This window comes from Strigops habroptila, chromosome 12 (assembly GCF_004027225.2).
Source record: "Strigops habroptila isolate Jane chromosome 12, bStrHab1.2.pri, whole genome shotgun sequence".
Lineage (NCBI taxonomy): Eukaryota > Metazoa > Chordata > Aves > Psittaciformes > Psittacidae > Strigops > Strigops habroptila.
This window is the reverse complement of record NC_044288.2, coordinates 11727873-11749175: the sequence shown is the minus strand read 5'-3', so window position 1 is coordinate 11749175 and position 21303 is coordinate 11727873. Positions and strand designations below refer to the sequence as shown.

The 21303-nt window shown below is 49.6% G+C and overlaps 2 protein-coding genes across 3 annotated transcripts; both read right to left on the bottom strand.

The window, feature by feature from the left end:
• Window positions 1–2485: 2485 nt before the first annotated feature.
• WNT8A (Wnt family member 8A) lies at window positions 2486–5970 on the bottom strand. The gene is made up of 6 exons (XM_030504552.1): window positions 5900–5970; window positions 5774–5807; window positions 5421–5559; window positions 4355–4480; window positions 4105–4247; window positions 2486–3137 (listed from the first exon to the last, which is right to left on the bottom strand). The coding sequence occupies exons 1-6, from the start codon at window positions 5968–5970 to the stop codon at window positions 2577–2579; spliced, it is 1074 nt and encodes a 357-aa protein (XP_030360412.1). The 3' UTR covers window positions 2486–2576.
• A 12641-nt stretch (window positions 5971–18611) lies between these two features.
• Window positions 18612–21049, bottom strand: LOC115615599 (thymosin beta-12-like). 2 transcript variants are annotated; one of them, XM_030503933.1, is made up of 4 exons: window positions 20942–21038; window positions 20516–20637; window positions 19933–20040; window positions 18612–18954 (listed from the first exon to the last, which is right to left on the bottom strand). In XM_030503933.1, the coding sequence occupies exons 3-4, from the start codon at window positions 20030–20032 to the stop codon at window positions 18917–18919; spliced, it is 138 nt and encodes a 45-aa protein (XP_030359793.1). In that variant the 5' UTR covers window positions 20033–20040; window positions 20516–20637; window positions 20942–21038; the 3' UTR covers window positions 18612–18916. The 2 variants fall into 2 exon arrangements, with proteins under 2 accessions (XP_030359793.1, XP_030359792.1); XM_030503932.1 differs by lacking the exon at window positions 20516–20637 and having other exon boundaries at window positions 20942–21049.
• Between the last annotated feature and the right edge of the window lie 254 nt (window positions 21050–21303).

The following is a 21303-nucleotide window of genomic DNA, read 5'->3' as shown; positions in this document are numbered from 1 at the left end:
GTCTCTGGCTTTTGCATAAGATACGCTCATTGCCTTAGATAGTCTGGGGGCCAGAAATGTAAATGAATTTAAAAAAGCAATTAGAAGGAAGAAGAGTTAATATTTGGCATTTAAATCAATGCAGTGGGGATGAGTGCTGACTCAGCAAGTCCCTGGGTGCAGGTTGGTGGGAATGGGATGGTTCAGTGGGAGAAGGATCAGTCTCAGATGTGGTGTCTCTCCTCCTGTCTGCAGCTCTGCTGCCCTGGGATGGAGCCTGTGTGAGCCGGGTCTGGTTTGATGCTATGGGTCGCTTCTTGTTTTCTGTGGCAATGTTAGTTTAAGAAGATGCTGTGGAGGGTCGTGGGAGATGACACACAGCATGTCCTGAACATGCCTGTCCTGGGAACCCTCATCTCCCGGGATTTACCTGTGCTGTTTATTAACCCTGCTACTGGTGTACAGCAAGATGGGGTTTATGTGTGTTTGGGAGTTATCCTGGCGAAATACAGTTTCCCTCCTCTGAATGCCCATCAGCAGCGACTGTCCTGTGCTCTGTGTATCCTCATTTTGTGGCCCTATAGGACTTCAGCAGCTCTGGGGCTGGTGCTCCTGAGCATGGGACGGGGCGGCAGCCACAGCAGATACTGCAAAAGAAGAGCCTGGTTTATTTTTGTGCAGACAAACCATCCAGGACACAAGAAGCAGGAAAGGGCTTTTGCTTGTCTGTTGTTTGCAAATGTTGTGGCAACACTGTGTAAAAATCTTGGGGCTTCTGCTTTGGCGATGTGGAATATTAGTGATTTAAACTTTAGGAACATCTATTCTGAAGGCAGCAAAAAAGCCCCCTGATCTGATGCCCACTGGCGTAGCTCTTATAGCTTTCATGAAACCTCTCTTTGCAAAAGTAAACGCATGGAAAGCAGTTGTGCTTCCTGACTTGCGTGTTTTACACCTTGAGCTTCCTGATGTGGCATGAGTGCGTGTCAAGGCTGTGTTTGCACTAGGAGCCATAGGGATACCTGGATAAAATAGCATCAAAGCGTTTGTAGTGGGAGGACAACCTGCTGGTAAAGCTGTGGTGTGTTGTGGTTTTTCACTTGTCTCATGCCCTCCTCCTCCCCTGGCCGGACAGCAAACGCTGTAGAGCATCCTTTGCCCCTGCATCCTGCGTGCGGGTGGTGGCACAGCTCTAGGTCGCTCCGGGGCAGTGCTGTGACTCGCAGGAGCAATCCACACTGATGTACAGCCCCGGGGAGACCAGGAGAAGAGCAGGACCCAACTGGGACAGCAGCAGCTGGGTTGTGTCCTGCCCTCCCCGCCGTGGTGCTGTTGGCACCCGGAGCAGCAGGGATCCTGCAGATACATTCACAACTGTCCCCAAGTTTTCTCTCCTGCCCCAGTTCAAAGGCTCCTCCGAGGATCTGCAGTGAGTGCCGATGGTTTCCACATCAAAGCCGGGCATTGTCTGGGGGATGTCGGGCCCAGGCAAATTAAAGAGGAATTGGGAGCTTCAAACTGGGATTCAGCCAGGCAGGGCCTGCGTGCTCAGCACTTGAGAACAGTTAGATGTCAGGGTGATAGCTGTTAAAGCAAACCCTCTAGGGGCTGGAGCCAACTTTTATTATCTAAGAGATCAACCTCAGAGGCTTTTGGGTTAATGATGAGAAATGCTGGAAGTGCTGGGTTTTACACAGAAAGGGACAATTTTGCACCTAAAGTCATACTGCTAGGGAGCCAGAAAGGAACAAGCCAATCCTTTTCATTGTGGTGTTTATTGCAAAATACAGTCCAAAATCTAACTCTTGAGAGATACCTTCAAAATATATAGAGAAAAGAGATTGTGCTAAGCAATAATACAACTTATTAATAACAACATTAGGCATAAAGAATTCTGAATTCTTATCTGATAATTAAAACCAAACCCAAAGCAACAGTATAGGAATTGTAAACTGCTTAATTTCATCCGGTACAAATACATGAAGCTACTGTTTGTTGGGGGCAGGGTTCTGGTACCAAAGTACAAAAGGGGCAGGAGGGGGAATAAATCTGTAAACACTGACTGTAAACTTATCGGAGCCCTCCACGGGCTGCAGTCACTGTGACACACCATGACAATGCAAAGCCTCGTCTCGCATCAGAAAGTGCATGAGTTTCCCACTAGAAATGCTGCCAAGCAGCTGTTGTGCATCAAGGGCTGGGGCTGCTCCAGTTGTGGTACCTGGGGCTGCTGGGACCCACAGCTGGAGCTAGACCCCACCACTGGCCTTGGTGGACCCACTGGCAGTGGCACAAGGGGTGGATCCCACCTAAAAAGTGAATTCTTCCCTCTGTCCAATACACAGATAAAGTGACTCCCAACAAGAAAGAAACACTACTAGTAAATATTTACTACTAGTAAACACTGAAGACCCACCATGGAAGCAAGAAGGACCATGATCCCTCAGCGCCCGCGCCTTGTGCTTCCAAATCTCACAGCATCCATCCGCAGGAGGTCCCTCTGGACCCCGGGGATGCTCCTTCCCACCCCAGCTCCACCGGTGGCTGCCAAGCATGGGGACACCATCGTGTCCTCCTCGGGTACTGTGGCTGCCCCTCTATCTCTTATGGCCCTTGTTCCTCTGCTTGACGTGGTTGGGCGCAGCGGTGTCGCGGCGGGTGCAGAAGTGCTTGGCCACCAGCTGCCGGCACTGCTCGCACCGCACCGTGCAGCACCAGTGGAACTTGCAGTTGCAACTGGCCACCACCTCGGTCCTCCTCTCCTCGACCCTCAGGCCGCACTCAGTGCACAGCCGCCGGCAGCTCCTCCGCTCCCATTGCGAGAGGTTCTTGCCTGTCTGCAGGCACTCGCGGCCCTCGGTGCCGTGGTGGCCCAGGCTGGCGTTCCTGGTGCAGTAGTCGGGAGAGTCCTCCAGGAAGACCAGCTCCGTGGCATGGACGTGGTGGAAGGTCTCTGCCGTGGCCCCGCGGCTGTCAGCGCTGTTGCCGGCTCTCATCCGCCTCTTGTCCATCTCCAGCTTGTGGGCTTGGTCGTATTTTATCTTCAGGTAGTTCCCGATCTCGCGGAACTCGGCGAGCTGGAGCCAGCAGGTCTGGATGCTGCAGCTGCCCGACACGCCGTGGCACTTGCAGGTTCGCTTCATCGTGGCTTTCACGGCCTTAATGGAAAAGGTGGAGGAATTAGGAGCAGCAAAGCATCATCGTTTCAATCCCAAAATCACAGCACTTCTAATTCAGAGGGCAATGGGTCAAAAGTGGCTTGTGCTCGGCATCACTTCAGGTCCTTCCAACACATGAGCTGATGCTCCTGGAAAACATCTGTCCCTCTTCGCTAATTTAAAGAACAGAGATAAATGGGCGCAAACTATTGTCTCCATCTCTTGCAGGAGCAGTTTCTCCTGGCCAGGGAAGAAGTGCCCTTGTCGGGTCATGGCCTTCTCACGCCGCTCACCTCACTCATTGCAGCATCAGCCCTTGCAGCGGTTTCATTCAAAACGTGTGAAACTGCTTTGGAATAATCATACCCAACCGCTCTGCATCTCCTCCAGGCCAAGCACTTCACAGATATTATCTACCTATCTCCCTCTGGTATTTATAAGGTCCCAATCGCTGGTATCTATGTGAGATTAAGCCTCGACACACCCTATCAGATAGGTATGTTAAGTGTTGCCGTCCTTGTTTTTACAGACAAGGAGGTTTGGCAAGATGCTGAGAGCCTGGCCCAGGGAGTGGGGGTGAATCTGGCAGTGAGCAGGGCCAGCTCCCACCTGGCTTTCCCCGGCCAAATAGCTTGGAAATGCATATTGCAAGAAGGTAAGGTGGTTCTTGCTTTGTTTTACAGACCAGACAAGTATAAACCCCACACATTTCTGAATAAGTGGTATGTGCTGGTAGTTAACCGCATTACACACAGCTGCAGAAGCTGGAAGTGGGAACAACTCTTAACTGCAGTTCCTTCTGTTCAGGTTTAGGGCCAGATTCTGGCTGTGTTTTTTAATCCATGCAAATGCTACAGGGCCTAGATTGTCACAGAGGGTTGGAGAAAGAGACCTGGACAGCCACAGACTCTCAGGTTTTGTTTTCAATATAGACATTATTATTAGCATTATAATACATTTGACTTACAAGTCTTCCAACTTCATTGTTGTGCAGGTTAATCAGCGCCCGGGTATCGTGTCCTGTTTCCAAAGCATCCACGAAGAGCTTGGAAATCCTCTCCCCAAACTCCACGTTGTCGCTGCATCCTCCCCAGACCCAGCCTCGGCCACCTGCAGGACAGACACACGCTGAGCACAGAACCATCCCATCGGACCAAATCCTGCCCTGGCATCTGGATGGAGAGGAGATGTCAGCCCATCCTCAGACCACAACTCACCGACGCGGCCGTTCCTGGAGTCGTCGCAGCCGCAGCTCTCGAAGTCCCCCATGCTGCAGTTCCTGGTGAGGGTGTACATCACACCCGCCGAGCTGATGGCGTGTACGAAGGATGTTTCCCGGGTAGCTGGAGGAAAGAGGAACAAAAAGCTGTCACATGCAAACATAGACATTGGTCCTGGTGACTTGGGAATGAGGATCTGCGCTGCAGTGGTGCAAGAAGGAAGAAACCCCACAAGTTTGTGCAAAAGGGAATGAATGTGCTACAGAAATTAAATGCTTGTGGAGACTCCAGGCTTCAGCATCGAGGGTTTCAGCAGTTTGGCATGATGATATGCAGGTGTCCACACATGGGATGGAGCTTCTTGGCAGGAGTAGGACCTTAAGGCAGTGTCCCCGTCCTGCTGTGGCCAAGGTTAGTTATCACTCCCTTCATCTCAGTTGTTCTCTGCCCTTTCCTGCTCAGAGGGAGCATGTTTGTGCTTTGATCTTGCCTGCTGTGGAAAATCATCATTGATCTTGTTTCAGTGGGTCGTTGAACCTGTGCTAACAGCTCTCTGCACCGACACTTCTAACCTGGTTTCTTTTTTGGCTTTCCTGACTGATTCAGAGATGCTGCTCTGGGAAAAAAAGAGATTTCTGCTTGTTGAGGTAGATAGCATTGAAATACATCCACAGCTTCCTTACGAAGACAGTTTCTTAGTGCATGTCCCTGGTTTCTCCCCTGGTCTCTCATGTGCTTCTCCCCATTGCGAGCTCAGGTGCCTCTAGCATTGCACTCCTGGGATGCTGCACATGGAATGGCAGGAGCAAGCCCATGGAGCAGCACTGCAGGAAGGACCAAGCTCAAGCCTAGCATGGATAGTGATCCAGAGAGAGCCTGGGAGTCATAGAAAATGTTAGTGCTACTTATTACACCAATTAATACAGACAGAGGAAAAACCACCACGATGTTTGGAACACCAAAGCCCTTCTCCATCAGTTTAAGTAGCAGCACTGGCTCTCTCCAGAGCACATCCCGGCCCATACCCAAGGGCATCCCGGGATGCAGGTAAAGGCGCACTCACCGCTGCGGAGCCGGTTGTGTGTGGAGAGCTGCAGGGCGCTCTCGGGGCAGTTCCAGCGCTCCCATCCAAACTGGAACTTGCACTCCTCCATCCCGCTGTGCGCGCCGGCTGCCACGCTGCTGGAGTACGTCAGGTAAGCCTGGCGTGGGAAACAGCAGGGTTAGAATCCACCACACGTTACCATCATCATCAGTGATAACAGACACAAACAGGTTGTGGTCCTTTCCCTCATCCTCGGCAGGACTTGGAGCTGATACGCTCTGGGAATTCTGGTTCCTTGGAAAAGCACTGTTTCCCATTTACAAACCAAAATCACTCTACTTTAAATCCCTGTTAATCTGTGTATTAGTTACCTTAGGTCCTGTCATCAGAAAGTTATTCACAGACCTGAAAGAAAAGAGAAGAAAATGAATCACTGAGTTTACCACAGCCTGAAGAGCATCCCTAAAAAATGCCCTTTGCACTGAACTGGACCCTACCATGCTGCTGCGTGGAGAATGGCACCAAAGACCCCTGTGATGGAGAGGATGAGGAAGGTGCTTCTCTTCATGGCTGTCACAAGGAGAAGGTTGGATCCCTTGTGCTGGTCCGTAGCTCTCTGTACCACAGGTCCCGAGTAAGCAGGGCCGCCTCCCTCTGCTCCTTCCCAAGGTGAGCTTCGGGGTGGAGGGAAGCTGCAGGAGCCACCAAAGCTGATATTTATAAGGTGAAGTTGTGAATAGTCAAAACCCCCCATTCATTTGCTACCCAATGACTTAATGTGGTAAAAAAGCTCCCTCTCCAATGGGTGACAAGGATCCGCCTAAGGTTGCACTTCAAAAGGCGGCACGGTGTCCCTGGGAGCGGGATGGTCTGAAGGAGAGCAAACTTCCCTAACAATGGGACACTTTTAACTCTCTTTCCCCACCACCAGCCATCCCTTTCTGCTGGCCCTGAGTCCCCTCGCCTTCTCCTTTTCATCCCCTGCTTGCCAGGGAAGGCTCAGTCCCTGCGTCCCTCCAAAATAACAAGCTGATGCATTTCTATAGTTCCCGAGAACTCCCCGAGGAGTTTTAACAACCCTTCTGTAAAGAGCTATAGGGAATAGACCTCCCAGGTCTTCTCGATGTGAAGAGATGCGTTTAACGGCAGGGCTTTTTTTTTGTCCCCTTCTCGCCTCTTTATGATGAAAGTTGCTGCATTTCCACCCCGATAACAGTGTGCAGGGCTCGGGAGTGTTTGGAAATCTCTCTCATTTACGCGGCTGCAGCTTGGGAACGCTGTGTGAATCATTTATGTGGTTTGCTCCATGCTCCAACGCTGTAATTAGGGGAGCAGTTTTCTGGGGTTAGCAATTTCCCTACGGTGAAGGCTGTGTGCTGGCTCTGCAGGCAGGAGGGCTGCCCGCAGCCCTGAGCGGGGAGAGGGGCCTCCACCACTGCTGAGCCATCGGGAAAGGAAAATCCTTATCAGAGGAAACCCAAAAAAAGCCTTTTAATCATTATGGCCAATATCATCGAGGGCTTGAGGAGCAGTAATGCAGAGAGATGGTGCTCATGGAAACCGCTTGGTGTATTTTCCTGTGGCTGAATGGTCCCAACTGGGGCTGGCTCACCCTGGGCAGGGATCCTGCCTGTGGGGTGCTATCCCAAAGCAGTGCCATGCTGCTCTGCCAGGCACTGCCCTATGGCACCCAGCATCTGCTGCTGCTGGCTTTGTGGCAGGGCAAAGGTGCTGCTCTCCTCTTCCTCTCAGCTCTCCAAATGAGCTCTGGGACACCCATCTCCTATCTCCTAATCACTGCTGCTGCAATCCTGAAGGGGCCGCACATGTGAGGTTGAAGAGAATGGGACTGCACCATGAGCAAAAGGACCCACATGGGGATAAAACCCCTCTTTGCACCCAGGTGAGCAGCCAGCAGCACTATGGCCAGGCAGGAGGCTGCACCTTAAATGACTTTGTGAAGTACTTTGCTGCCTTGCCATGAAATGCATGAGAGCATTGCAAAGCCAGCACCTGCTCTGAGGTTTTATACATCCCAGGACTGGATGTCTACGGGCTCAGGTCCCAGCCTGGGGGAGCTGTCACTGCCCAGGAGCTTCTCGCCATTCCTGGCTGCAGGAAGCACTGGGACTCTCCCTGTCCTGCATCACTGAGAGGAGAAGCCTCTCCCTCCAGACCCGGCAGAAGGGAAACCTGGAGTCAGTTGTGCAAAGCCACAAACTGTTTGCAGCCAGAGGATTGAAATTGCAGGTTGGTTGGAAGCAGGGATGCAAAATACCTTCCCAGTGAGCACAAAGCCAGCACGGCAAAACCTCTGTGAGTCAGCATTTTAATCATTACCATCCCGAACAGATCCTACTTGTTAGAGCTGTTAAAGGACAATTACTGGGAATAAAGTGTTTCCCATGCATCAGTGAAGTTCATTGATTAAAGCCCATGCAGAGGGTTTGGAAATCTTCCTATAGGCACGCAGGTCATTTTGGGGTTTGTGTCTGGCTGTCCCCAAGGGCATATTGATGTTTTGGGGCTTTTTTCTTGTCTCTGAGAGCTTGTGCAGCTAAAAATCCATTGGCGTGTCTGCTCTGTCAGTTCACACATGATATCCCTATCACACACCAGGGGAATAACAGCGTTTCCAGGCGTGAAGCTCTGCCGGGAACAGTGGCTGCAGTTGGCAGCATCACGCAGCTCTTTGCTGGGCTGTTAAAAGTGCCCTTTCCAATTAAAGTCACGGGGATCTTAAAAGTCACTCCTAACGTTGTCACTTAGGCTGGTTGTCAGCAAACAGAGCGGTGCGCTGGGACAAGCCTTCCCTGCACTGCTGCAGGGGTTTTTCCACTCTTACAGCTCGGTCCTGGGGAGTGGATTCCAGCACTTCTGTGGTGTCATCCAGCCCAGCATTCCCATGGGAATGCAATGATCCCAGTCGTTTCGCTGCTGGGCTTTCCCACCTCAGGCAAAAGCAGACTTTGGTCTTGCTGTGTTAATAGATCTTGCACTTACAGAGCCCTTCATGCAATGTCCTTGCAGTAAAAGGGGTTAAATTGAGCTGTCTCTGCAGCTGGGTAAACTGAGGCACAGAGATGGGTGGTCTTCAGATCTCGGGGTAAATCAATAGTGGAGCTGGATTGGGTGTAGCTGTTTGGAACCTGATTTCAGTGCTTTGCTCTGCCCATCGCTGTGTGTGTGTGTGTGTGTGTGTGTGAAGCTTGGCTGGGCTCTGGAGGTCTGTGGGATGGGGGCTCCCCCATCACCCATGAGCAAAGCCCATGGGCGCAGCCTGGGTTGCCTGAGCCATAGGTCCCATCTGTGAAGTGATGCTGAATGAGTTTCAATTTGGTTTTTCCACCACCTAGAAACTTGCTTTTGGTTTGATTTTGGATGGAGGGGGAAAGGGGGAATATCCAAAAGGGAAATGCTGTTGAATTGACCTGGTTATACAGAAAATGAAGTGTCAGTTGTTCTGGACAGTCTTGGACCTCGAAGTGACCATCAGCCTCTCAGTGTGATGGCACCACAGGGCAGGATGTGTGGAAAGGGATGTCTTGAATGTCAGCTGGAGCCTCTTGCCTTTACTGATAAAACACTGATGCTTTGTTTATTATTTTCTTGTATGTGACCAAGCAACTTGTGCTTTCCATGGGACAGTCAAAATCCTAAGTAAAGGATTTACTTTATGCCCCAAGTAAAGAGATAATAACAGTATAAACAGCCCTGTGCACCCACAAACCCCTCTTCACATCAGAATATGGGCTTTAAAGGAAGGCAGACATGAGATAAATCAGTTTATAAGTGCCCCACACTCTGCTGGGCGGCGGGTCCTGCAGGGATGTGCTCTTGGCTTGTCCATGGCTGCAGGCAACAGGAAGATGAAGCACAGGCCGCCTGCTAAATAGCCCTCTGCAGGTGACACATTCAGAGCCCGAGCGTCAAATCCTGCTCTGTTATAATAAAACCCACCTGGGTCATTAGAAGCCACCTCTCGATGATGAGGTGGAGGAGGTTTATGGTGCTCTCCCACCCCAGGAAGCCACCCAAGCCCCTGCGGGTGATGCCATGTCCTTAGTCTGTGCACAGCAGCTGCTCAGCAAAGGGGATGTGACCCCTTCCTTCAGAATACTCCATCACGGAGAGCTGCAGCCATGGGGAAATCCTGCTGCATGCTCAGCTCTGCACAGGGATTGGGTTTGGGGTGATTTTAGTTTCCCACCTTTCCTGTATTGAGAAAATATGTCCTCATTGCTCTGCCTGACGCACAGCCCCTTTTGGGATGCTGCAGTTCCCAATGGGAGCAAACCCCAGTAGAACTTGATCCCTGGACCCAGCAATGCTGGTGGGAGCTTTGCCTGGATAGCGAATATATTTTAATTAATGAATGGTAATCGAGGATGGAAGTGAATCTAAAATCAAGTTTTATGCCACACCTATCCCACGGGCTTAGTCCGATTCATTCCTGTTTTGGCACATAGAAGTAGCCCAATGTTCACTGAAAGCAAGGTTAAAACATCCAACAGGGCCAGCTTAGAGTGTGCTTTCCTAGTGATGAAATTATCCTAAGGAGTTCCTGCCTCCCCACAGCACTTTGTCCCCACTCCATGGTACCAATGCAACCAGTTTTCCTGTCTTATTTTTAACCCTGATTCTCAACACAGCCTCATGTGTGATGTGATGGAGCAGGCAGTGAACTTCATCAGAGAGGCCAAGAGCGAGCAAGTCCAAGGTAAGAGGCTCTGCTACTGAAGGAAACACATCTGGAATAGGATACAGAACCATCAGGATGCCAGAAATCCAGGAGCAGAGGAGGGTCCAGTTTGGGTTTTACATGTTTTGGTTTCAGGAAGCAAAAAATTAGGGTTTGGAACCAAATTCTGCCAGCCCTGTGCACAGCAGCTATTCCCTGGCACTGGGGCATGGAGCTGAGCAGCTATGTCACTTGGAAGCAGATAAAGGACATTTCTTCCCCTTCCTTTCCCCTGTTTTTGCATTGTGTATTTTAAAGCTGTATTTTTCCCACGATCTTCTCAGTCCAGTGACTTCCCCACTCCCCTCCTAAGCCTCTGTCTCCCATCCTCACCCCTTTCCAGACTCCCAGAGGCAGCTCCCTTGCTCTCCCAGCATGGGGCAATGAGCAGAGGAGCCTGAAGAGTCAAATGCCTCGATAAAACCTCTGTCACATCCCTCTGCAGAGGCACAAGCAGCAGCATCTCCTCTGCGCTGCAGAGCGAGGTCACATCTCCCACCCCAAGCTCTCCCAGCCCTAACAGTGGAGCAAAGCTTCCTTATCCCTGTAAAAGGGCTGTTGTGAGGCTGTTGGTCCATCGTGGCTGAGTTTCCTAAACCCCAGTGGCTACTCCATGCCTCTGTCTCCACAAACAATGCAAAGCTTTTGGGCAATGACATGTCTGAACTTGGTCCTGCTGCATCTTGAACCACCCTGAAGAGCGGGGCAGGGTAAAACACCCATGTTTAGATCAACCTTCAGATCTCAGTGATTCTTAAGAGGACTCAGCTGTGTGGTCAGTCCCCAAAAGGCATGACCTGATCAGCATCACCTCACCCGAGGTGTGTCCTTCAAAGCCTACAGGGCTGTTGACACAGCAGCGTTAGAAAGTAGGGACAAGTGTTTTGTTTTTCTCTCCTTCTTTAAAGTAAGTGTCATGCAAAAAGCTGTTAGTGCAGCAGATAGGTTACTGCCTGGGCATCTGCATGAGGGGAGCAGATCTCTGTCCTAGCAATGTGTCACCTCAGCAGGTAAAAGCCTGCCCAGGAAGAGATGGGGCACTTGATACAGAGGAGAATTATCACCTCCTTCTTAATCATTCCCTGCCAAACTCAAGTTGAATTAACTGATTACAACCCGGCTCATGTGGTGCTCCCCAGCCTTTCCCAGCGTGGTTCCTCATGTTATCCCTTTGTGGCTGTGGCTCTGTCTCCCCTCCTGTCCCCATTCCACTTTGTGTCACAGGGAACAGATTAAGCTCAAAGATCCTGATTTCTGAGCTGGAGGATACATGTGTTGGTGCTGGTTGTGTCTGGCACGAGTGTGGGAGGATTTGAGACTTGCAGAAGAAAACAGTGATTTGAGATATGGATATTTTCCTAAAACTCATCTTTATGTCTTTGGACAGAGGCGATTCCGGGCGCAGGAAGCTGAGGGTTCCTCTGGAACATCCTGAGCTGAAGAGTAACTTTAAAAGCTCTTTGAGTCTTGCTGGGAAAAGCAAAGTGGGACAAATTTTCCCCAGTGGCACCCTTAGAAAACATGATTTCTTTGCTCATATTCCCTCCTTAAATCCTGCACCAGCTCTGAAAACCTGAACCATGGTAGTTTTGGAGGGAGCTTTGCTCAGCCCCGTCGAGGATGAAAACAGTACATTTTATATCTCTTATTTGGAGAAGGAAATGGATTCCTGCCGATGCTGGGATCAAGCACAGTGGTGCAGCACCGTGTGAGCAGAGGGCGCAGCGGCTGGTGGGGATGCCCAGGATGATGTCCGAGGGGGTGATGTCCCAGGGCAGAGTCCCCCTCAGGCTGGTGACAAGGCTCCCCCCTGTGGGACGTTCCTGCACCGCACACCCATCCCTGCCCATCCAGCACCCACCAGTGTCCCTGTCTGGTGGCAGCGGCAGGCTGGGACATGTATGGCTTGGTGTCTGGTGGAGATGTATGGATGGGACAGGCCTGAGCATCTCCAGCAGCAACTGGGATAAAGCCACACAGTGATCCTGCCTTCCGGAACAACCTCCAGTGATGTTTCAATGCTCGCTGCTCAGGTTGCCCATCCCATCCCTGGGTTTTCAAGCTGTATTGAGGTAAAGAAATGGCTGTATTGGGGCTCTGTGGTTCACCTGGCCATGCTCAGAGCAACAAGGAGCAGTGTTATAGCAAAGTGTTCTTTCAGGGACAGAAAAGCTTGTGTGCATGTAACTGTTGGGAAATAACGGAGACTGTACGAACAGGAGGGAGGCTGCCCTGGAGTCCCTTGTGCATGGAGGAGGTTGGTACCACTACTCCTGACTCGTGGTAAAACCAAAGTCAAAGAGATGATGCGATTTGCTTGAGGGAAGATGCCCCGAGCACAGGTTTCCTAAATCCTGCCTGGATCACCACCCTGGCATCCCACCTCGCTTAAATCCTCCCTGGTGCAATTGGCATCATTCGTATTTATTAACCATGGGGTAAGCTGGGTGCTGCTGGTCCTAAACACTGGCTGGAGGCAGCTGGTGCCTGTAGGGAAACCCGGCCCTGCTTTCATCAGTGTTTTGGTTCCTACTTGGCTTATGCAGGAGTTAGTAGTGCTGGAGAGGTAATCTCAGGGTCCAATAAATTGCCTTTCCAAGGGACCCAAAGCAGGATCCGTCCCCAGGGACTTGGTACACACTGATGCAGAGACCAATGTCACCCATGGCTGTTGGTGGTTGGCACATTTACTTCGGCGTCACAGACAGACATTTGAGCATGACTCTGGGATTTATGTTTTTCAGCCCATTCTGAATACTGAGTGCTATTTTAGGTGAAGCTCTTTTATTTCCACCTTGGCCGTGTACCACTGAGTGCTTCAGACAGCAAGTTTATGAAAGCAGGAAAGGTAAAGCTTTGTTAGTGCTTTGTACAGCCAGAAAATAAATGAAGCTGGAGTCAGCACCACGAGGAGCAGCACTCACATTGAGGCAGCTCTCGTTTGAAATGGTCTTCTATTACTTGTTGTGAACAGGGAGGCAGATTCCTGCAGCCAATACAGCCACACCAGTGTCCTGACATTTCCAATTCCCTGGGTATTCCTGAAACACATTAAGAGAGAAGTAAAATTAAATTGAAGCCCTGGCCGTGCACGTTATGCTTGGGATGGTAAAGCAGCCTGGTAATAAAATGGTGCCAGAGGTAGGTTAAAGTAGAGATGTGGTGATTTTGGGTGTGCTAAAGGAGGTGATGCCAGTGTGGACCCAGGCACGGTGGCACCAGGTGAGGTCCATGCTGGAGCGGGCATGAAGCATCGCCGTAGGCTTGGGCTACCCAGCTCCCACCGAAACAGGAGCCTGGACAGGACAGGAATCAAGTCAGGAGGAGTGATGGGGAGGCTGGAGCTGTTCTAAAGCCATTATGGAGCTGTTACAGCACTGTCAGCTATTGCTGCTCTTGGTCCCTGCAGGGAAGGTCTCAGGAGCAATGCTGGTGCCCCAGGGCATCCCTGCTGCCTCCATCCCCTGCGCTTGGGCTTCAGCCAAGGCATCTCACTGCTGACTTCTTCATTGCTAAATGAATGCTATAGAATCCAAATGTGTTTCTTTAACACTGTGAGGTGGTGACCTCGTGTTGATAGGGATGGGGGCACCAGCCATGGTCAGGCATGACCTGGGGTATCTTCCATGATGAGACAGAAAAAGAAAACCCCAATTCTTCTCTCTAAGGAGGAGAATTATTTCCAGCATCACAAGAAAACAAAGCAGACCAAGAGGGATTATTTTCCCCAAACAAGATGCTGTTTGAAAACACCCACTCCGAGTCACACATCATTTTTTTCCTCCCTGCTTTGTTGCAACTTTGCCAAATCCAAAAAATTCAATCCTGAGTTGGCCTCTAAATTCATGAAACCAGCTTAAAATTCCTGAGATGGTTGGTTTATTCTGGAAAATCTCATTCTTTTCATTCAGTGCCTGGTTTTGGAGCCCTAAAAGACCCCATTTTCACATGTCTCTAGAAGCTAGAAACCCCCTTTTGCTTCCCCCTCAACCTCTTTTTTTTCCTGATTGATTCTCCATCAATCAAATGAATTCTGGAGCGGGGCCTTGAAGCAAGCAGAAGCATTGGGAGATTCACAATTGATAGTGGGAGTTGTCAAGAGCTGTTGTCAGCACAGCGTACGAGATGTGTGTGAGCCATCCCCAGCAACTGTTCCTTCCCAAGCCAGCTCTTCTGACAAGACAGAAAGCACACGGAGCCACCTTTCCCGGCACAGATTCCCGCTGCAGAAGATGGAAGTGGAGCTTACCCTGCTGTCAGTGGGTTTGAGCTGCAGGAGCACCCACACACCGGCTCCTACACGCACTGGCTCAGCCCCAACCATCCCTATGCGGTTTCACACTCAAGGCTGAGCAGGTTTTGGGGCCGGGACATGTCTGGGTGTCCAGGGTCGGGTTGGGATGGCTGGAGCTCAGCGGGCACCCATGGACCCGCAGGGTGGGAGCAGGAACAGGGGCAGGGCATCCATGTCCCGGGGGGACACAGCGGCTTTGTCCGCTGTGTGCAGTGTGGGAGGCTGCCCCCGCTTGGCACCAGGTTACTGCTTTTAAAAGGACCATTGTTTCCACCCTGTGTTTTGGGGAAAACAAGGGGTGAGCTGGGCAGAGGCACGAGAGACACCCTGGCTGCTTCTGCCTCCAGTTTCTGCTGCTGTGGTCACCTCCCTGGCCGTGCTCCTGTGACATCCTCCTTCCCATGCGGCTGCAGCTCAGACACCAATCCTGCTGAGCTTGGGTCAGAGTCCTCATTCCCCACATCTCCCCCTTGTTCCCTTCCCTGTTCTTATCCTAGCAGGAAATGTCTCTGCTGTGTCCGGAGCGCCACTGACAGCAGAGTGAACGCACACAGGTGATTTTCCTAAAAGGCAAAAATGAAATCTTCATAGAATGGTTTGGGTTGGAAGAGACCTTAAAGCTCCTCCAGTTCCAACCCCCTGCCACGGGCAGGGACACCTTCCACTAGAGCAGGTTGCTCCAAGCCCCTGTGTCCAACCTGGCCTTGAACACTGCCAGGGATGGGGCAGCCACAGCTTCTCTGGGCACCCTGTGCCAGCGCCTCAGCACCCTCACAGGGAAGAGCTTCTGCCTAATGTCTAATCTAAACCTGCCCTCTCAGTTTAAAGCTCATTGCCCTCATCACTGCAGAGCAGGACCTAAAGATTTGCTGTGAGATGCCTCAGCAGGCGCAGAACTAATGACCCAAATAAGAGAGAACACCCAAATGTATTTGGGAAATAACCTCACAGATGCTTTGGACTCAGTCTGTGGTATTTGAGCTGGGGTTGGCAGGATCTCCAGGGGTTTTTAGCTGAGCTCCAAGACATACAAACATGTGCCCTTTTCTTAGGAGAGCTAGGTTTCATCCTCCCTGGCTCTCACTGTTATCAAACGCCTGCCTAAGGAGATTTATTAAATCAACCAACTCCTGTGTAATGATGACAGGAATGTGGATTTCCTCTGCTCACTGAGACAGTGCAGAGCAATTAGAGGTGACTCACAGGGCAGATGGACTCAGCCGCGATCCTAAGAGGGCAGGCCCTGTCCCTGGGATGCAGGGGTAACGTTAGCTCCGTGGTGGTGCCAAGGAAGCAGGTATTCATCTGCGTATAATGATTTTTTTTGCTGTAACTGAATTAGCACAGAAGGTTGTTCTTTGAAGGAGCTGCAAGGTGATGTCTCCTTATGTAAAGGACCCAAACAGCAAAGAGCTCTTGCTAATTGGCAAAAGTATTTAAGGTTCACACCTGGAGCAGGTTGAGTTTGCTGATGAAGCTGTCTGCAGCTCGGCTGCCCCCAGCATGGTGTATGAGAAGGGACCACAGCTCCTGGAGCGTGTTGGGGAGCCTCAGTGCTGGAGGATGCTCTTCCAGGGAATGAAGGTCAGGAGCAGGTTAACACCAGAAAGTGTTTCCTAGGTGTGGGTAAGGGGTTTGGTTTGGTTTGTAGCTCCCTGCCAGTGGTGGGAACAAATATTTCCTTAGTATAATGACTGGAACAATGAAAATTCACTGTCTCGGCCTTAAACGATGAGCAGTTTCCTGGTCTGTGTCCCCAGCCTGCCCTGCAGATAAGGGCTGTACTGCTCTTTGGTTAAGATAACAGGGAGACAGGCCTGTCCCTGCTCTTGGCAAATCTTAATCTCATGATCCTGTTCCTGGGCTGAAGTGGTTTCACAAAGCAGCAGAGAGGGACACTTCGCAAATCATGGTACTTTAACTATGATTTCAAGTCTTTAATTTTAAGCCTCTCCTAACTGCTAAAGGTGAAAGAAAGCCTCCAAATCCTGTCATAAAGCTGTGTTCCACCTGGGGCAGGAGGGTGAAAGGTGGGAAGATCTAGCCTTTATCCTGGAGGAGTTTTTCCTGGTGTGTTCTCTGCTGTAGCCCTACAGCTTCTGTGGTCAGATCCAGGGGTGGTGATCCTGGCTAGAGTCTTTCTCATCTACATCACCTTCCCACTGGGGTGAGACATGAATACAGGCGTTGAGACTATGGATTTATGGTGTCAGGCTTTAAATGCAAACAGCTAAATCAGGAGGAGGTTTTGTGGGGGCAGAATGAGCCCTGAGTGGCACCATGAGCAGCTCTGAGCTGAGTGCTTGGGTAAATCAGAGCCGCAGATAGTGCTCTGATCTCTTGTGTCCCCCCTTAGAGCCAAGCTGCTAATCCTTTGTATTTGCAAACATGAGAGGACAATGTCTGTTGTTTTCTTGCCTTGGCTAGACCTTCCTTCCCTTCTGCCTGCAAAGTGCAGGCTTGAGGACACAGCCCAGACCTTGAGTCTGTGGGAGAACCGGGAGGCACAGACACTGGCCACTGGTTCAGTCCTGCCAAAGAGGCTTTTGGTGACTTAGTGCTTTGTGCCGAGCGAGTTGGCAGGTGCCTGAACTGGCAGAGAAGGAGGGAGGTTGTCATGCGGAACAAAGCTCTGTCTCCTGGCAAAACCAAGGAGAGAGTCTCGTCTGTGGGTTTGGGTGCCCGCTGTGCCCAATGTGGTGCTTAAAAATCACCCTGTGGAACAGTAGTGAGTAATCTGGATGAATGGTGTTAACTGCATGAGTTTCCAGCAGGTGCTGTTGCTCCAAGTGCTGTCTCTGAACTCTTTCTCCGTGAATGAACCATCATAAAGGCACATATCTAAATAATGTCAAAGGCTCTTTGACCCATCAGCGTGAGGAGAGGGTGTGAGTCACAAAGAAAATTGCACTGTGTTCCTTGTTGCTCAACCTTTCACATTCTTCACCTTTTAAATAAAAAGGAGTATTAATAAACCCAGCAGACCCTAAAAATACCCCAACCTTTAGAGTCGGGCACTGAGGGGAGTGAGGTCCCCAAAGGAGAGTGTGCAAAACCCCTTGGTCATGAAAAGAAAACAGCAGCAGCATTGAAGTGATGGGTGGTGATCGAAGCAGCAGCCTTTTTGCCCCTTTGAATCCCACTGCCATTAACAAAGCCCTAACTCCAGTCCCTAGCCCTGCGTGCTCTGTGTTCTCCTGCGGTCTCTTGGCCACCTCTGTTTACTTTTTGTTGGCACCAGAAGCCACCCATTCTGTGGCTACGCTGCCATTGTTTAATTGCAGTTCTGACTATTCACGTTAAATGTCAAGTGCCAAACCACCCTGAAGTAAACAAGACCTTTCCAAAGATCACCATGACCATTCGCTTCTGTTTTCTGAAGGCTGTGGGCTGGTTTCTGCCTCGCTTTATGCAGGTATAAACCCAGAGTAACCCTGTGGAAGTACACAGAGTCATTCCTGTTCCACAGCACAAGTAGTACCACACCGAAGCTCCAGGGACAGCAGTTTATCTTCCCAGGGTAAGCACTTGTTTTTCTAATATGACTGCAAATTAATTCCAGATATAACGTGATACCATGTAATTGAGAGTCCCCTGAGCTGGTACCAGGGTCTGTTTTTGCCAAGCCTTCTGCAGACTGGTGAGGATGTTATTGCACCACCAGTAACGGAGATTTAGGGAGTTCTTGCTTGCTTTGAAGGTGTGTGTCCTATACCCCTGGGCTGCTGAAGGTCTCCCTCTCATCCCAGAAATCAGTGCAGTAATAAACTTTCTTTCCTTCTCCCACCTTCCTGCATTGCTTGATATTAGACAGCCCAAAGGCTACGTGTGCTGCAGTTGTCCCAAGGTTGGCTGGATCTTTACAGGCTAAAGAGAGAAAAGATGCTATGGAGAGAGTGCTGCAGCCCTGCTCCCCTCTGGGATGCTAATTTGAGTATTTCCTCAGCCCAACCATCAATTTTTCATGGCATTTATAAGCAGATTCTTGTCTCTGAGACCTCTAACCTGCTGTTGGATGGGACTGAAGCAGGCCAGCAATCTTCATGCCTGCTGCCAAGCTGGGTTGACCTGGCTGTGCTCTTTAGATGCTGTGGCAATGCAAATAAAGCAAGAAGGATGCTAGTAGGAGTTGCAGTGTAAACCCTGTTTCTGCAAGGCTCAAAGACAGCTCAAGATCAGAAGAAACCTGTTTATTGTGAGGTTTAGGAAAACAATTTTTATGCAAATTGCTTTTTTTTTTGGCAAGTAATGGGGTTGATACAGAACTTGGGATTACAGTTTTAAGAATACAAATACATAGTATCTTGTTCAACAAACACAAAGCAAACTTATTCCCCGGGGAACATTAAATGAGCAAATGTTTGCTAAAATAAATGGGCAACAAACCCATTTTGGGGGGTGGGAGGGACGAGACAAACAACCCATCTTGGAAGCCAAAACCCCACTGAAGAAGCAGCAGTCACATCTTCAATTTTACGCTCAGGCTGTACTTTCACTTTGCTTTTCCTGTTCGATAGCTGCCAGAAAAACAGAGGAAACAAAACCATCACCAATAAACATTGTAATGATTCTGCAGGATACACATTTCTATGGTCATTTTTAAAGCCAGAGGACGGTAAATCCCTACTGGCTCTCTTTGGCCACCCTGAAAATGCCAACTAGTTCCCATGTAGGGTGCAGTTTATGATGTGTAAACCTTCTCTTGTATTTACAGCTTGAGCATTGGTAGGGATAACAAACCAGGGCAAAACAGGTATCTTATGCTGAGGGACAGTGTGTCTCCATGGCTATCAATATTAACACATCCTAAGTGGTTAGTGATAGTGTTCTGAAGCAAACTGCTCACAAAGTCTAGTCCAAATGCAGAGAAATGCCATGTTGAATGGGAGTTACAACCACCATCTGACTGCTGGTATACCAGCACATGCGTGGGAGAAGACCCTGTATGAGAAAATCTTCCTTCTTAAGGAAGATTGCCTGTTAGATGAGGATAATGATGGGTTTCTATTGCAGCCTGACTCCCAGAGAAGGTGCCTGGAGCGCTCCTGGTCAGGGCTGACAGCAGGTACCAGTGGGGGGCAGCAGCTCATCTGCCTGATAACACATCAAATCCAGAGCCCAGGCACCTCCCAGGGATGCTGCCAGGATGCGCAAGGGTTCGCCAGTGTGTCTGTTGCTCCAAAGAGGCTGGCAACATGGCAATTACAAACAGTTTGATCCTGTTGCATGCAACCAGGAGAAAAATTGGTCTTGCTTTTAGTAGAAACAAGAGCAATCCCATCAGAAAGGCTTTTTCAGGCAAAATACACCATTGGTTACAACTACTCATATGCTTGGAAGCCCAACATAGAGTTCAAGTCTTAGTATTATCCCCAGTTAAAGTCAGGGATGAGTTTGAGCCTGTAATCCTGTGATTAGTATTCATTTTGCATATGAACTGCATTACAGACTGTGTCCTTGCCACTCATAGTTCAAATAGCCTCGTAAGCACTTACTTTCTTTAGTGGGCAATGGATTTTTCTCTCTGGTTTCTGTCTTCTTCAGCTTGGTCTTGTCAAATGTTTCAATTTCTGCAAAATCTGGTTTGTCGGACATGGTGGATGCTGACAAAGGAAGGAAAAACACACCCGTGGCTTCATTAGCCAGTGCTGTGCTATCAGCCACCTGCAAAGCATTTGCTGCTCGGAAGCAGAACTATGATAATATCATCAAAATGTTTATTCAAATAACCCCCCCCAAATGTAACACCTCAAGCTGGGACCTCTCCCTGAGGCTTGGCTCTTACGGAGTGAAAGAGGAAAGGCATAAATAGGATTTTATCTGGATTTCCCAGCTGAAATTTCTAAGAAAAATCATATTTTGCACATGGAAACAAGCATATCTCAGTAAAGACAAGACAATGCATTAACTGCCAATAACCCACAGTGCCTCCTGACGTAAACCTCTATTTTAAGCTAACCAGAAAGTCTCCAATAACCCCCAAATCCAATATGAACAAAGAGCTTCAATTATGATTTTGTTTGAATTCATAGGATTCGTCTTTGATTCCGAGCACCCTGTCCTGAGTGCCATACATACCCTGTATCTGGATGAGCTGCTGTGGATACTTGTGCTTAACAATAGAGGACCGGTTCACCCAGCCCTTTGTTTGCTCTCGCACTCAATATCCCAGTCGCAGGCTCAATGGGTTTGATTATAGTCTATTAGAAGAGAAATCCACAAAGCACAATGGCATTCAACACTTCACCTGTCAAAACTTCCCTAATCCAATCCCTGGTTTTAATAGAAATTCAAGTTAAAATCCAGCCTGGCCATTATTGCCCTTATTTCCATGGAGTTTCCCATCAAGGCGAGGATCGGCCCGGAGACGGCTGATCTAATTGTATTTTTAGCTTCCTGAAGACAATCAGATTTCATTGCTATCTGCACTGAGACAACAGAAGCAAATATTCACAGGGAGGAAAAAAAAAGCAATTACAAGCTACTAGAACCACATGGCATTACCGTCTGCTGCTCTCTCCTCAGCTGCTTGGTGGCCGTCTGAGGCAGTGTGAGTTGAAAAAGGTCAGGGTAATCCCTCCTCTCCTCTCCTCTCCTCCCCCCGCCCGAGCCCATCGCTATTAATATTGATTAGTTTAGTGCTGGGATTGCTCAGCGTTCAGGGAAAGGACAGATTGCTGCTGCAGAAAGTGCACGAGGGAGGGAAATGGGAAAACTGACATGGAAAAATGCCAAAATACAGCTTGGGTTTTTAACTTTTTGCTTTTCTCCTCGTTTACCAAGATAATAATGTTGAAGTTTCCCTTCCTGCCCTTCTTTTACAGTGCTGAGGTTTGGAGTTAAGATGAGGTATGGAGTTCAGTTAA